The 16,177-nt window shown below is 46.1% G+C and overlaps 1 protein-coding gene across 2 annotated transcripts in view; it reads left to right on the forward strand.

Moving 5' to 3' along the window:
- The first annotated feature begins 646 nt into the window (after window positions 1-646).
- LAMB1 (laminin subunit beta 1) overlaps window positions 647-16,177 on the forward strand; it is a 73,655-nt gene continuing 58,124 nt past the window's right edge. Inside the window, exons 1-8 of one of the 2 annotated variants that reach the window (XM_073328440.1) lie at window positions 647-726; window positions 1,117-1,168; window positions 2,594-2,792; window positions 3,326-3,498; window positions 7,339-7,474; window positions 10,946-11,019; window positions 15,075-15,263; window positions 15,362-15,425. In XM_073328440.1, coding sequence (XP_073184541.1) covers window positions 2,756-2,792; window positions 3,326-3,498; window positions 7,339-7,474; window positions 10,946-11,019; window positions 15,075-15,263; window positions 15,362-15,425 — 673 coding nt within the window. In that variant the 5' untranslated portion in view covers window positions 647-726; window positions 1,117-1,168; window positions 2,594-2,755. Of the gene's footprint in view, window positions 727-1,116; window positions 1,169-2,593; window positions 2,793-3,325; window positions 3,499-7,338; window positions 7,475-10,945; window positions 11,020-15,074; window positions 15,264-15,359; window positions 15,426-16,177 lie in introns of those variants that run through there. The other variant, XM_073328441.1, reaches the window with a different exon arrangement.

The following is a 16,177-nucleotide window of genomic DNA, read 5'->3' on the forward strand; positions in this document are numbered from 1 at the left end:
CCCGAGGGCCACACTGCTGAGCAACCCCCCCCCCCCGCTGCCGCACCCCCTGCCCCCACTCTACCCCTTCTGTGAGGCCCCACCCCTGCCCCACCTCTTCCCACCCCTTCCCTGCCCCCATTCCAACCCCTTCCCTGAAATCCCCACCCCACCCCAACTCTGCCCCCTCCCTGTCCCCAGGGAGTGCAGGAGGGGTGCGGGGTGCATCGGGGGCTCAGGGCAGGGGGTTGGGGAACAGGGTGGGGCAGGATACAGGGTGTGGCAGGTGGCTCGGCAGGGGGTTGGGATGCAGAAGGGGTGTGGGGTGCAGCAGGGGGCTCAGGGCAGGGGGTTTGGCTGCAGGAGGGGTTTGGGGGGCTGGTCCGGCCCAGCACGCACTGGGGGCAGGACAGGCTCCCTGCTGTCCTGACCCCGTGCCACTCCAGGAAACGGTCAGGACTGCGGGGGCGGAGGGGGCATAGGGGTCTGTGTGTTGCCCTGGCCGCTCCTCCAGGTACCTCCCCTGAAGCTCCCATTGGCTGGGAACGGGGAACTGAGGCCAATGAGAGCTTCGGGGGAGGTACCTGGAGGAGTGACCAGGGCAACACACAGACCCCTGTGTGTTCCCCCCCCACCCCCCCGCCAGGTCCCGGCCACTTTCCAGAGCGGCACGGAGGCAGAACAGGCAGGCAGGCAGGCAGGGAGTCTGCCCTGCCCCCAGTGCGTGCCGGGACGGAGCCACTCCAGGTAAAAGCTGTGGAGCAGCAGGGAGCTGGCAGGCCACAGACAATAACCCCGCGGGCCATGTCTTTGAGACCCCAATCTAGGTTATATTTCCCTAATGTGTTTATGAGAAGGTCACGTGAGACAGTATCAAAAGCCTTACTAAAGTCAAGCTATACCACATTTATAACTTCCACCCAACCACAAGACTTGTTACCCTGTCAAAGAAAGCTATTCGGTTGGTTTGACAAGATTCGTTCTTGACAAATCTATGTTAACTGTTACTTATTATTTTCTGGGTGTTTGCAAATTGATAGCTTAATTATTTGCTCCATTATCTTTCTGGGTACTAAACTTAAGGTGCCTAGATCTGTAATTCCCTGGGTCATCTTATCTTTATTCCCCTTTTTATAGATTGGCACTGTATTTGCCCTCTTCCAGTCCTCTGGAATCTCTCCCATCTTCTGTGAGTTTTTGAAGATAATCACGAATGGCTGCAATGAATGAATGAATGAATGAATGAATGCAAACACACAGCTGTGATGACAGAAAAGCTGCTGTATAGACATAAAGCAAACTGAGTTACTTGCAACTGGTTACAAAATCATAGCCAGAGTTGCAGAGTGGACAGGACTAAAATGGAATCATCTTGTAACCGGGTTGAGGGACAACTGTGTAATAACTAGACCCCTTTATATAGCTCTGTTTGTAGGGAGGAGGACCTTAAGTCCCCACTGGTTGCTCATGTGTGTGTGAGCAGACACACACAGCTCACAGAATGAAACAGTCTATACAGTTCATCTTGTTTTATCCTTTAAAGTTTTACTTCTGGGTTAAAAATTGTATTTAAAAATTCTTTTCCTGTGTTACTAATAATGCCTTACATTATTGAAACTGAAAACTTCTAACTTTCACCATTTATATTGTTTGTTTTTCTTTGTTACACTTAGCTTTGACCAGTGATGAGCTGCCAAAATCTTAACAACCGGTTCCCTATAAAAAGTTCTGATTTAAGGGATGTGCCAAGAGGTGGAGGAGGCGTAGTGGCAAGGATGAGATTGCACAGATGCAAAAGGGGCTTGTTGCAGGGAGGGAGTGGCACAAAGGGAGAAGTGGGTTCCTAGAATCATAGAATATCAGGGTTGGAAGAGACCTCAGGAGGTTATCTAGTCCAACCCCCTGCTCAAAGCAGGGCCAAACCCCAATTTTTGCCCCAGATCCCTAAATGGCCCCCTTAAGGATTGAGCTCACAACCCTGGGTTTAGCAGGCTAATGCTCAAACCACTGAGCTCTCTCTCTATATAACCACACAGGCCCCATCCAGCTGCCAGGCCACACCTCCACCAGCAGCCCATAGCAGTGGGTCTCTGTAGCCCCCAAGGTCATGATTACCTTGGGACTATGGATCATGACAGAAAACGTTGGCTGAATGAGCTTATTGCCCTTTGTGACGACCAAGGCAGTTATGTTTAAAACCGTGTTAGCCGAAGAGTTAACTATGATCCACTAGCACACGGTGGAACGCACCGTGACCCTGTCTACACTAGGTGCTAAGTTGCCTTTAACCATGTTAGTTAAGGCGGGTGAGCGAACAGGGTGCCTAACGTGCTGCATTTCCCCAGCGCAGACGTGGCCCCGCTGAGGCGCATGGCTAAGCGCAGCGCTGCAAACATTGGCAAGAGCCCGGAGGAACTATGCACTCTGTAAACAACTAGCACGATTTGGCGTTGCGGGCAGAAACAAAGGCGAGGACTGGAGCGGCCGTGGAACCCGCGGCAGCAGCACCAGCTCCTCTCCTGGGTCTGGGGCCGCAGCCCCCACCCCCCTCCCGCGCCTGCGTGAAGGCGCCTCCCAGTGCCTCTCCGCCTGAAAGTTTCTTCTCTCCGGGCAGTGCTGGACTCGGGGCTGGAGGAGCCGGGCGCTGCTTTCCTGTTGGCCGCCACCCAGCCTGGGACCGTCTCCCTCGGAGCCCGTCGCCTCCTTTGCGGGCACATAGGGCGAAGCGCTTTCTCCTGCCTCCCTCCCTCCCTCCCTTCCCGGCGCGCGTGGGGAGATGGGCTGCCTGCAGACGTACCTTGGCGCTCTCCTAGGTAATTCGCGAGGCCCCTGTTTGCCTTGTGCCCCCCCCCGGCTTGCCCCCCCCGGCCCCAGGGCAGTAGCGGGGGCAGCGTTGTCAGATCGTCCCGCCGCGCTCACCCCCAGCCGCGGGCTGGGATCCGAGGGTCTCGGTAGCTGGGCTGGGTCGCCCAGAGCCCAGCTTGCTACGGCTGGCAAGTGACTCCCCCAGCCGCCGCCAGCTGCCCGTGGCCCCGCATGGGCACGTCCCTGCAGCTGCTCCGGGCCAGGCAGCGCGGCCAGGTTAGGACCAGCGTTGCCTCCCGCGCAGACAGCTGGGGCTGTGGGATCCTGGAGCGGTGCAGGCGCGCTCACCTGGGGGGTGCGCTGAGCCCCCCCGGGGGAGGTCTCCTCTGCCCCCCCCCCATCGCATGGGAACCCCCCGCCCGGTAGCTCTGCCCCAGGGTGTCCGCCCCCCCCAGTGCCGCGAGCGCTCCCTGCGCCCGGGACCTGCTGCCCCCGCCCGGCCTCGCTGCCCGCCTCACCCGCTCTGCCTTCCCCCGTGCAGGGCTGTGGGCCGCCGCCCTGGCTCAGGAGCCCGAGTACAGCTCCGGGTGCGCCGAGGGCAGCTGCTACCCGGCCACCGGCGACCTGCTGATCGGCCGCGCCTCGCAGCTGTCAGCCAGCTCCACGTGCGGGCTCCGCCGGCCCGAGCCCTACTGCATCGTGAGCCACCTCCAGGTAAGGGCCCGGTGGGGGGAAGGGGCTGACGGCTGCACAAACAGCTGGCGCTGGGGAGGGGCGGAGAGGAAGCCGAGTGCATCCCTGGGGCTCAGCTTTGTTTGCACAGTTGCATCCGTCCTGCGTTTCCTGCCCGGGGTTGTCTGGCTGAAGGAAGCACCTTCTCCCAGGAAAGGAGCGGGGGAGTTGGGCGGGAGCGCAGGGGCAGAGGCGGTACCTGCCTGGGAATGCTGTGCTGAGGGGGGCCAACACCACCCCTCCACCCCCATCCCACTGCTGGGGCTCTGCGCCCAGTGCTAGCCACTGGCACCTCCCATTCCCCTGTTCCCCTCAGCCCTGATCCAGAATCGGAGCCTTCCTCCCCCCTCAGCTCTGTAAAAGAGTGAGCACCCAGCATGGCCGTGAAAGCCCTGAGTGTCACCCAGCCCTCTTGGGAGATGCTTCATCACATGTGACATTTGAAACTAGACTGGCCAAAGCTAGGACAATTCTGTATGGAACAATCCTGCAGGGGCTGGGAGCAGGATCCCTCCTGCCTCTAACAGTGATGAGTCTTTTGTGCTAGTCAGATTAAATTAACCTGAACTACTATACTTCTAAACAGAAAATGTTCTTATATGCAATCTGGCCAATGGTAACTGCATTATTTAGTATTAAAAATACTAACTCCTCCCACCCACCCAACAAAACACTAAATAAGATGAACAATATATTGGGTGTTATACTAAATCGGGGGCCCTTGAGTTGCTTGGGGCCCTAAGCAATTGGTTAGTCTGTTTAGGCCTAGTGCCACCGCTGGCAGTCATATTGCGGAAAAGGATTGGGGGTTATAATGGATCATATATTAAATGTGAGTTAAGAATGGGATGCAGTTGCGAAAAAGGCTAATGTCATTCTGGGGTATATGTCATACATAAGACACAGCAGGTCTTGTTCTGCTCTACCTGGCACTGGTGAGATCCCATCTAGAGTACTGTGTCCAATTTTGGGTGCCACACTTCAAGAAAGATGTGGACAACTTGGAAAGAATCCAAAGGAGATTGATAAAAGGCTTAGAAAACCTGATCTATGAGGAGAGGTTTTAAAAAATGGTCATGTTTAGTCTTGAGTAAAGAAGATTGGGGAGGAGGTAAAGGAGGACCCGATAAGTCTTTAAATATGTTAAGAGCTGTTAAGAGGAGAGTGATCAATCAAGTGTTCTCCATGTCCACTGAAAGTAGGCCAAGAAGTAATGGGCTTAATCTGCAGCACAGGAAATCTAGGTTAGATATTAGGAAAAACTTTCTAACAGTAAGGATAGTACAGTATGGGAATAGGTTTCCAAGGGAGGTTGTGGAATCCCCTTAAGAACAGGTTAGACAAATATTTGTTCTGCCTCATTGTAGGGGGATGGGCTAGATGACCTCTCAAGGTCCCCTCCAGCCCTAGATTTCTCGAATTCTGTGATATAGAGGCAGTATAAATAGCATGTCTAGCTATTTGCACCCTAATGTACTTATACGTTTAAACCCAATTTAACTTGATAAGTTAAGTAATAATGTGGTACAGGGAGTTCAATTCATACTTTTTCAGGCTTGTACAGAGCCGTCTAGACCACTTCCTGAATCAAAGTCGGTCTGTAATTACATTTATAGTTTAAATTCTGGCATTTGGCATGAGGGAGGGTAGTTAAATCTGTATGTGTCATCAAGGAAAACAAAGTTGTCCTTGCTTCTCTAGTTCCCCTCTTTAAATAGAAAATATGACTTTATGTGAAAAATAGTTTAGCAAATTCCAGGTTTCCAAGACAGAAGGGACTATGGATACATGTAAAAAAACCAGTCAGTATAAATGGAGCTATATTACATTTGAAAGTAGATAAATAATCTCAACCTGAGTTTACAATGTCAAAAACACTAGCCCAAATTCTATTGTTCTAAGTGGAGCAAAACTCCGTCTGAAAGCAATGGGAGTCTTGTTCCATTCAGGACCGTAGAATTTGGCCCAAAATATATTGCTTCATAGTATACTTGAACAAACGTGTTGTGTCAGCTCGTTTAGTATGATAGTGTGCTCAGCACTTTGCAGGATTGGGCCCCACTATGGCTATAGTAAAATTTCTGACATAACTTGCAAGATTTCAAGTGTTCCCTTATTTTTATTCTTGCAATTAAATATTCTGAGTCAGCATTGTATCCTTGGTTGCTTTTGTTGCTCCCCGCCTCCCCCTCAAAGGTGCAGAGTATGGCAGAAAAGACATGGTTAGAAAGGGGATTCTGAAATTTGCCACCTCTCTCTGGCAAAAATAGGATTTGCGGATGCTCAGAAGTCTGTGAGAGTGAACCCTTAGGGAACTGTCCTGCTCCAATTTAAATAATAGACATCTTTGACCCTGATTTCACTGGCAGGAGGATTGGGTCTATATTTGGGACCCCTATTCTGGCTGGTTTGGGAGTGCTCATATAGATTAGCCCAAATAATCTGACTGTATGGGAAAATGATAGGGACATGCATAACGAATTGGGAGGATACACAGACCACAGAGACTTGTCTTGATTTGTTTGCTCATGGCAGGAATGACCGAGGGCTTGTGGAGTATGAACTCTGTGACTGGGGACTACCAGGAAAAGGGCGCCATAAATGGCACTGAACTGTGTGAAACAGCATCACTTACTGTATACTGTAGCAACATCTCTAATGCTCAGATCCTTGACTGCTGAGGTGCTGTTTTACTAAGGGCTGAGTGAATGTGAATGTAGCCTCCACGCTGCCAACAAGGCCATCCTTAACTGCCTATTTGTCCAGTGTTTGGACATGCCCCATTCTGCTTTTTACCATGCTTGCCCTTATGCTTGCTTGGAAGGAGCGCCCAGTAAAAAATCCCCAATACCACCACATTGTCCTCTTTTGAATCTCTCTGTAAAACCCATCCGAGCCATGATGCCCACATAACACTTGACAATAGTTAGTGGCTCCTGCACTGTGACCAGCTGTGTATTCAAGCTGTTTTACCGTTATCTCAAGCTCCCCCTGTTGGTCTGTCATATCCACCTATTGTCTGTCGTCTTACATTTAGATGTAAATTCCTTTGGGCAGGGACTGTCTCTTCGTTATATCTGTGCAGTGCCTATCACAAGTGGCTCTGGCATATTAGGCACCTTTACAATACGAATGAATAGATAATGACAGCTGTTATGTTGCGCTTGTTCTGTGGAGGAGGGTTAGTCACTGAGGCCCATGATTTCAAACAGGTGCAACTTGGGGCTGCATGCACAAGTTAGGGTTGCATTTGTGCTCATAACCATGTGTGTGCTCAACCTAAATATATGCTTGAAAATTTGGACTCAGTGGTGAAATTCCACCCTAGTAAATAGGACCTACACTAAAGCTTTACAGGGGACTTTGAGCTGCACAGGGCTTTGTCCAGGATATCTGTAACTTGGAGAAGCAAACACTACTTCACAGAGCATTTGAACTTGTTGTTTTCTGGTTCTATGTTTCAGCATAAATCAGATTAATAGTTTTCTGTAAACATTAATATTTACTTTTGAATTGTGCTAGAGAGTAATTAGTCCCTGGAATTAGTTTTAAGTAAAACATACTTCCAATAAAACTAAAGCTTATTGAATTCCTGTCATATTTTTCCCTTTGGCCTTCAATTTACATTAATTTAAGAGTAAATTATGCTTTCTTTCATTTTTAAAGTAAAAAAACCAAATCTTTTTGATTCACTCCACCGAAGGCACGAAGAGCTAGACGTAACCCTAATGCAAAATAAGTTTATCTCCAGGGAACAACTATTCCTTTTTTGATACAATAACCAACGCTAAGACTAATAAGTTAATTGTCTTATTATTTCAGGAGGACAAAAAATGTTTCTCCTGCAATTCCCTGGTCCCCTTCCACGAGACTCTCAACTCTGATAGCCATCTTATTGAAAATGTGGTCACAACATTTGCACCAAACCGTCTCAAGCTGTGGTGGCAGTCAGAAAATGGTATGTAGTTCATCTGAGGATCTTTTCTAGTGAACAGAATTGGTCACCCTTGATTGATTTAAAGGTTCTTGTGTGTTTTGTTGTTATTTGAAGGGTTGTTAGTGCTGCATGGAGCATTAGTGTGTTAAGCACAGATCCCTTGGTAAAGCTAGATTCTTTGATTTATACTCGAGTGGTGTTTTATTATAAACAGTCTTATGAACTTTAGGAGTGCTGGAAAAAAGTATAATATAAGCTTTAAGGAATCTCTTATTAAGGTTTTTTAAAAATATATAGAGATTTTGTATATTGTGCCCAAATCTCTTGTGCTTAGTGGAGTGAGCAAAGAGGGAGGAAACAGCCCCCAAGAAGCATCCCAGTGCAGAACAGCTGTACACTGTTGTTCCTCCCAGCCTCTGGCATAGCATGCCTGTCAGTGGAGGGAGGAGGTGTGGCTAGAGTGCACAGTGCTCAAGCCATTGTCACCCAAGTACCCTGAGGCTGGTCCAGTTTATGCCACAGACTGGATAGGACTCCTACAGCTTAAAGCCACTTTGGCTCTGCCCTTCAGGAGGAGTGAAGAATCAGGGCCACTCTCTCATTATTCACTATCACCTCACTTCTCTACTCAGGCTATGTATTCATCTGCCAAACAATATAAATGAACAAAGCAAGCAAATCAAAGCAAATAAAAACCACACACATTAGTTTTGTGGGGTTTTTTCCCCCTCTAAAATTTATTTCCGGAGTAAGCCACTCCTTTTTACTTTTACAGCTGTGCTCCCAGCCTGCCTGAATTTCCTCAAGCTCCTAAGAATTTCCTAAAGCTCCTAAGATAACCTTTTTAAAAAAAAAAAAAAAAAGAGTATGGAAGGCACAGTATTTGGCAAATATGTTGGCAAAGGCTCTTATTGTAACTTAACGAACACTGTGATGTTTTGAAAAACGCTTTATTAGCCCACTAAAAAGAAGTTTACTTGATGTCCTTTTTTAACAAGTGAGATTAATCCAGCTAGCTATCTGTCTCCACTGTTTCTAGTTTAGCATTCCAGATAACTCATGTTTTTTGCAATAGACTTGGCAACCTACCAACAGAAAAGTTTTAGCTTATAAGGTCACGCAAATGTCCCTCAAAAATAAACAACAAATGATTCTTTCTTTCTCCATGTAGGCATAAAGCAGCAAGGATCGTTGTATTTCTATGTGTTCCCCACACAAAATTATAGCTGTTTAAAAGTTGGAAAGCACCATATTTCTTTGGGTTATTCTACTTGTCTTCCTCTCCTCCCCTCCCCACACCCCTTTAAATCATCTTATTTGTTTTTATGCTACAAACTAGAATGTAATGAGTTTCCAGCTGTTTCAAGAGATCTTTTCACATGCATCAAATAACTGGTTGTGTTATCTTCCTTCAGTATACAGTCCTAAAATTTTGATCATTTATAGTTATACAACTTGAAAAATCTCTCTTGCTGCTGGTAAGTTGGAAAGCTTTCATTAATGAGTGAGGGGACCTGAAAAGTCAATTTCTGTAACATTTAACCTTTCATTTGAAAAACAGTTGTAGGCTTCTATCCCTTACAGTTATAAAAATAATCTTTCAACTGTGAACCCCTGCAGTGCAATCTCTGACTGTGTAGACAAAAGGGCTCCTATGCCTCTGTTTCTGCCCATAAGTTTCTCCAAGCAGCTGCTGAGTGAAATTAGCAAGAATCTGCTGGGTTTCATTGCTGATATTCAGGAAGTTGTAGGCGGCAGGTGTATGGCAGTTTCATGATACAGTAGAACCTCAGAGTTACGAACTGATCAGTCAATTACACGTCTCATTTGGAACCAGAAGTATGCACTCAGGCAGCAGCAGAGATAAAAGAAAAAAAAGCAAATACAGTTCAGTATTGTGTTAAACTACTAAAAATATAAAGGGAAAGTTTAAAAAAAATTGACAAGGTGGGGAAATTGTTTTTGTGCTGTTTCATTTAAATTTGAGATAGTTAAAAGCAGCATTTTTCTTCTGCGTAGTAAAGTTTCAAAGCTGTATTAAGTCAGTGTTCAGTTGTAAACTTCTAAAAGAACAACCATAACATTTTATTCAGAGTTACAAACAACCTTCATTCCCGAGGTGTTGGTAACACTGAGGTTCTACTGTACCACTCAGAAAACTATGTGCCACATCAGAGGCAGGTATGGGGGATATACATGGCTGAGGAGGATTTGGGAAATAGGCTGGGGCAGAGTAGCAAAGACACCTTCACTTCCTTGGGATAGCCAGGAGGCTCTGAGGTCAAGGTCAAAGAAGAGAGAGGAAAAAGCTCCCATCCAACAAGCAGAGGTTGGGGGCAGGTGTGTGTGTGTCTTACAACTGGAGAGACCCACTGCCAGAGGCTGATACTAGAACTGGAGCCCTCAGCCAGTGTCCAGCATCACCACTATGGTATGAATTCCATCACCCTGAATCTTATCAGCAGCTGAGGGAGGGGGCAGGGCTTCTCATCAGGGCATTATAAGGGAGGCCACCTCCAGTCCCCCGGCTATCTGTTTGTATCTGCCTCTGTCTAGCAACTTTAGTTCTGTTATACAAACCAAGATAAGGGTAATCCAGTCTCATGCTTTGGGTGTATGCTGATTGACACAGGGGACAGGAAAGAATGCCCCAGCTCCTTCTGTTATGCAGCATTGCGTAACTGGCTAGAAGTGAAATCAATATCCTCGTCTGTAAAACTAGAATTAAATAGGCTTTGGGCAGGGGACCTACATGGGGCTTAGGGAAGTTTGTTGGTACTAGTCCAGTTAATTCAGGCCCTCGCCTGATCACTAGGCTGCCCCAAACACCCGTGTTCCTAGGCAGAGAGCCATTTGCAGAATTCCAGAATCCCTCTGCATGAGAGCTCAGCAGTCCAGCTCCTAGCAGAAAGCATTATGGTTCATTTCCATTGCACGTCAGGCCTTTCGCTCATGCAGAGCGAAGTGAGGGCCAGGATTTCATCCTTAGTGGACTGTAGAGTTTTTCACTTTCTTCTAAAGCATCCAATAGAGGCCTCTGCAGAAGGTTGGATACCAGACTAGTTCTGCATTGTGTGTGATCTTGTGTGTGAATCACTTAACCTCCCCATGCCTGAGTAATGGGGTATTGTAAAATGTAAAATCTGTAAAACAGGATAATGATACTGGAAATACCTCAACTACTGGGGTAAAGTGAAATATGCTAAATGTCATACAGACTAAATACAGATTCAGCACTGTATAAGAAATAATATCTCCAATTGGCAATCCCATGTAATGTGATGTTTAGGAAGTTTGCAAACACTGTGTCTTCACCGCAATTCCCTAACGTTTATTGTAGTGCTAATCCATACATTGTTCTGTCACAACATAACAGCCAAAGTCAAGAAAAAGATCCTTATGCTACCAGAATGAGGGTCTCTTAGGAAAATGATGAAGTTATTGCTGAGAAATGTTCCTGTTTACTGTAGAATTTCCTTTTTCTGCCTTTAGGTTTGGAAAATGTAACTCTCCAGCTGGATCTGGAAGCTGAATTCCATTTCACTCATCTCATTATGACCTTCAAGGTAAAGAATCCATAGCATTCTCACAAATCACAAACTGGAGCACTGTGTAATCTAACATCTGTCATGGAGGGCAGTTGTGGGCTTAACTGGTTATTTAGACTAAGATAGATGGATATATATAATGTTCCAGTTTTGAAGACACAGGCTTTAATAAATGCATTAAAAATGCTGTTAATATTGGAATGCAGGGGAGATGGACTTCATAAGCCTGTTGGTGTCAAATTTTTAATTGACGATCTTTGTATAAACAGATAAGTTTCTGCTTTGAATAAATCCAAAACTCATAAAATAGAAGGAGATTGAAGCGCTCTTCTGTTGATCACTTGCATTTTATATTTGGGTTTTTGTAGCAAAAATGGAACTGTGGGGTCTTACCATCATTTTAGACTTCAAGATTATGGAAGTGTGCAAAAACTGTGCTTTGGGTTATCTGTTTGTTCTTTGTGCGTTTTGTATTTTACAAGATCATTATCAAAATCGACATAGCTGCAAGTTTTTTGTTTTGTTTTGTAAGCAATCATTTTCACTTGGCAAATGAAAATGTGTCCAAGAGGACATCTGTGCCTTTGTTTCCTTTCAAACAGATGTCCTGGAGAGACAGATTATGTACCATGTGTCTCAAAGTACATTTTATTATGAAGGCATTAGTAGTGACTCCATAGCTGAATTTAATCTCTAAATTTTACATGCTAACTTTCTAGGACAACTGAATACTCTATAATATCCCTGGGCTACATCTCAAACACACACCTCTGCTTCCACCATGACCCATCACAAGTTACTCTCCCACAAGGTGGCACCCCACCAAGCTCCCATATTTCCTTACCAAACTCAGCTTCCAAACACTGTATGTATAAATGTCTGTGTGTATTAGGATTTAAAAACTGAATGTGGTAAGGCAGTATAGGGTCATGGTGAAAGATGGAAGGAGAGATTTGTTAAGGAGGACTGGATTGGGACATGTGGGAACAGGATTGCTTAAGGGGAGTGAGCCTGGGGAAAATTAGTCTATGTACAGAGAATTGTGGAGCAAGGGACAGGACTGAGAGTGGCAGGAGGAAGAGTGCAGCAATGCAAGGGGTTGCAGGGCTATGTGAAAGGCATAGTAGTAGGGGTTGCCAACTTTATAATCACACAAAACTGAACACCCTTTCCCCGACGCCCCACCCCCACTCGCTTTATCTCCCCTCCCTCCATTGCTCATTCTTCCCCACCCTCACTCACTTTCACCAGGCTGGGGCGGGGGTTAGGGTGTGGGAGGGGGCTCTGGTCTGGGGCCTAGGGGTTTGGAGTGCTCGATGGGTGGTGGGCTCTGGGATGGGGCTGGGGATGAGGGATTTGCGGTGAAGGGGAGGTCTCTGGCTGGGGATGTGGGCTCTGGGATGGGGCGGAATGAGGCGTTTGGGGTGCAAGAGGGGGCTCAGGGCTGGGGAGGGGTCTTGGGGTGGAGGTGCAGGCTCTGTGATTGAGTTTGGGTGCGGGAGGGGACTCTGGGCTGGGGTAAGGGGTTGGGGTGTGTGAGGAGATTTGGGGTACAGGGTCCCAGCGGCGCTTACCACAGTTCTCAGGAAGCAGCCACCAGGTCCCTGCGGCCCCTAGGCTCATGGACAGCCGGGGAGGCTCTGCGTGCTGTCCTCACACCCACAGGCACCACCCCCACAGCTTCCATTGGTCGGAGTTCCTGGCCAATGGGAGCTGTGGAGCCGGCACTCAGGTTGGGGGCAGCGTGCAGAGCCTCCCTGGCCACCCATAAGCCTAGGGGCTGCCGACTGGACTCTTAACACATGGTCAGCGGTGCCAGCCAGAGCCACCAGGTTCCCTTTTCGACTGGGCATTCCAGTCGAAAACCAGTAAGGATCCTTAGATTATAAGATCTTTGGGAAGGCACTGTCTTTTTGTTCTGTTTTTTTACAGTGCCTAAAATAATGGGGCTCTAGGCTAATACTGGGGTTCCGAAGTGCTAAATCAAATTATGAATAATAATACATATAATTGTTGATGGCTATTCATGCCAATAGTCATCAGATACTTCCTAAAAAGCCTGGCAAATTTCCTTACACCAAAAATCTTGGTTAATTTTGAATTAAGGCTGCTTCTCACTCAAATGCAAAACTTTACTCTGATCTTGTACCTTTTTTTATGGGCAATAGACCTATTTAATGCTGCATGTACACCTATTGGTTTGATGTGTCTTGTCTGGGTGAGGTCAGAGTGAAGGGTTTGTGTTTGGGTGTGATCATGAGGGATTAAATACATGCATTGTGAGTGCTCCTGTGTTCAAAGTGGAAGTGAGTTTGCTATGTAGTTGTGGCTATGGAGAGTGTTTGGGTGGAAAGGCGTGAAATTTGAGATTGGTATGGATGTGAATGTTGATTTCAATGATGACATTATTGATTTTTAGTAATTGCTTTGGTGGGATTTGCTCTGGAGCAATCTTAACTCTTAAATTATCAAATTCTAGTTTGTAGGACACAAGTTAGTACTGTGGATGATTTGTTTCAGCTAAGCAGGAATACATTTTAAAACTGATAGACCTACTTTTGTGTTTGGCTTTTGGAGGGTCTTGCCTACATATATAAAACAAATGAACTAACTGTTGCTGACATTGTCCTCTCCGTGCAAGCCATGTATTAAACCATATATTAATTTAGTTATTTGAAATGCTGGTAGGTAAGGAGAAAAACTATTCATATAAAATAAAGAAAGGATTAGATTGTATCAGATCATGTCAAAGTTTGGTCAAAGTCGGTTAAAGCAAAGTCATTATGGATCCTGGGAGCAGAGTCTTATAAAACTGGCTGAGGATGAATTTCTCAATCTAGTGGGGAAAAGACCAGTTTCAGTTGCCTATTCAACCAACAAGACAATTGTTAGAGCACTAAGAAAGATCATGCAGACAGATTAGGATTGCCAACTTTCTAATCGCATAAAAGTGAACACCCTAGCCCCGCCGCGTCCCTGAGGCCCTGCCCCCCCACTCACTACATTCCCCCTCCCTTGGTGGCTCGCTCTCCCCCACCCTCACTCACTTTCCCTGGGCTGGGGCAGGTGGTTGGGGTGTATGAGGGGGTGAGGGCTCTAAATGGGGGTCCAGGCTCTGGCCTGGCGCCAGAAATGAGGGGTTCAGGGTGTGGGAGGGGGCTTTGGGCTGGGGCCAAGAGTTGGGGTGCGGGAGGGGGTGATGGTTCCAGCTGGGGGTGCGGGCTCTGGGGTGGGGCTGGGGGTGAAGGGTTTGGAGTGTAGGAGGGGGGTTCCAGGCTGGGGGGGATGGGGTTGAGGGATTCAGAGTGTGGGAGGAGGCTGCAGGTTGAGGCAAGGAGTTGGGATGCAGGAGGGGGGTGAGGGCTCTGGGGTGGGGCCGGAAAAATGGAAAAATATTACCATTGTTCTGTATGTGTCTCTTGATAAGAAAGGGGAAATATGTATAACTGGATTCCCTCCTCTGTGCTCCATCGTTCTAGGCCCCGCCCCATCTGACAGGAAATGAGAGGCCTCTTTGATCTTCCTGTGAGCCAGGACTGACTGGGATATAAAATGGGGAGCTACAATAACTGGGGAATCTGCACTTTTTTCACTGACCTTAAAAAATAATCATCTTTCTCCAAGTATTTCTCTCTTACCTTCATTTTAAATAGGAATCTGAAGTCTTAGTAGCTTACAGTAAACAATCCTTTATTCTAAGTTTGTGTGTTGCATTATGAGTATGTTTAAATGTCTGCGTACCTATAATTAGAAATATCATCATTCCAAAGATACTCTCTGATTAGATTTGCATGATTCAAATGAAGGCCTTACCATAATCTGTCTCCAAAAATGAGCTGTAGCTCACGAAAGTTTATGCTCAAATAAATGTGTTAGTCTCTAAGGTGCCACAAGTACTCCTTTTCTTTGTGTGTAGTAGCAGTAGTAAAAAGAAAATTGGGACGAAAATAGAAAAAATATCATTCTATAGAAGAAGTCTTGAAATTCAGGCACACGAGTTGCTCCTTCTAACAATTGATTCCAAATAATATTTAATAGTATATAACCATTTGCTGTTTTTTGGTTTTGTTAAGACATTCCGCCCAGCTGCAATGCTAATAGAAAGATCATCTGATTTTGGAAAAACCTGGAAAGTATATAGATACTTTGCATATGACTGTGAGAACTCCTTTCCTGGTGTTTCAACTGGACCCATGAAGAAAGTAGACGATATCATTTGTGATTCCCGATATTCTGACATTGAACCTTCAACTGAGGGAGAGGTTGGAGGTTATTTTTATATATAATGAAGACTTTTTCTCTGCACATTTCGAGATCCCTTATTTTAAGGTTGATTCTTTCATTTTTCATTTTTCTTTAGGTCATATATCGTGCTTTAGATCCAGCTTTTAGAATTGAAGACCCATATAGTCCAAGAATTCAAAGTATGTACATAGTTACTTTTCTTTCGCATTCTAACTCTTGTATTTTTAAATGGGGGGGGGGGGAACTTACAAGCAAAAAATCAGCCCCAGTACGGCCTCAGAACTGCACCAGGAACCAGGGGTCCGCTCCACTGACTTTAATGGGTCTCCACATGGGAATAAGAACCAGTGTTGCCAACTCATGGTTTTTTACCATGAGTCTCATTACGGTTGATGTTTTTCGTAAAGGCTCAACTCCTGGTGTCATGGGATTATGTGAGAATCTCCACTTCCTTTTTTTTTTTTTTTTTCCAAAAAGGTGTGTGTGGGGGAATTCTAAACCTCATTGTTTCAGAGAAGAGCTTGAAAATGTGACCCCTCCCCCGCCAAAGAAAGCTGATAAATAAAACCCCAAATTTATGATTATTTTTTTAAATCTCATGATATTTTTAGCTAAGCTAAAGATTTTTGTGGGTCTGACTCATGATTGTTGGAGTTGGCAATACTGAGTGCCTGCCCACATTGATCTGATTGTAGGATTCACTCCTAAGACATTAAAAGTAATGCATCAATTATTTACAGTTATTGGGACAAAGGAATGCAAACATACAAATCTGCTGCTGTATGAAAGCATACAATTTGAAAAAGAAACTTCTTTAGGCATTTTACTTGCATAAGGACAACAGGATTTGGCTTTAGTTTAAGTTAGTATCTAACAGTGTAAAGCTGCCTGGATGAGACAGCAAAGGAAAAGAACTCCAGTAGAAGGCTGT

Source organism: Lepidochelys kempii, chromosome 1 (assembly GCF_965140265.1).
Source record: "Lepidochelys kempii isolate rLepKem1 chromosome 1, rLepKem1.hap2, whole genome shotgun sequence".
Lineage (NCBI taxonomy): Eukaryota > Metazoa > Chordata > Testudines > Cheloniidae > Lepidochelys > Lepidochelys kempii.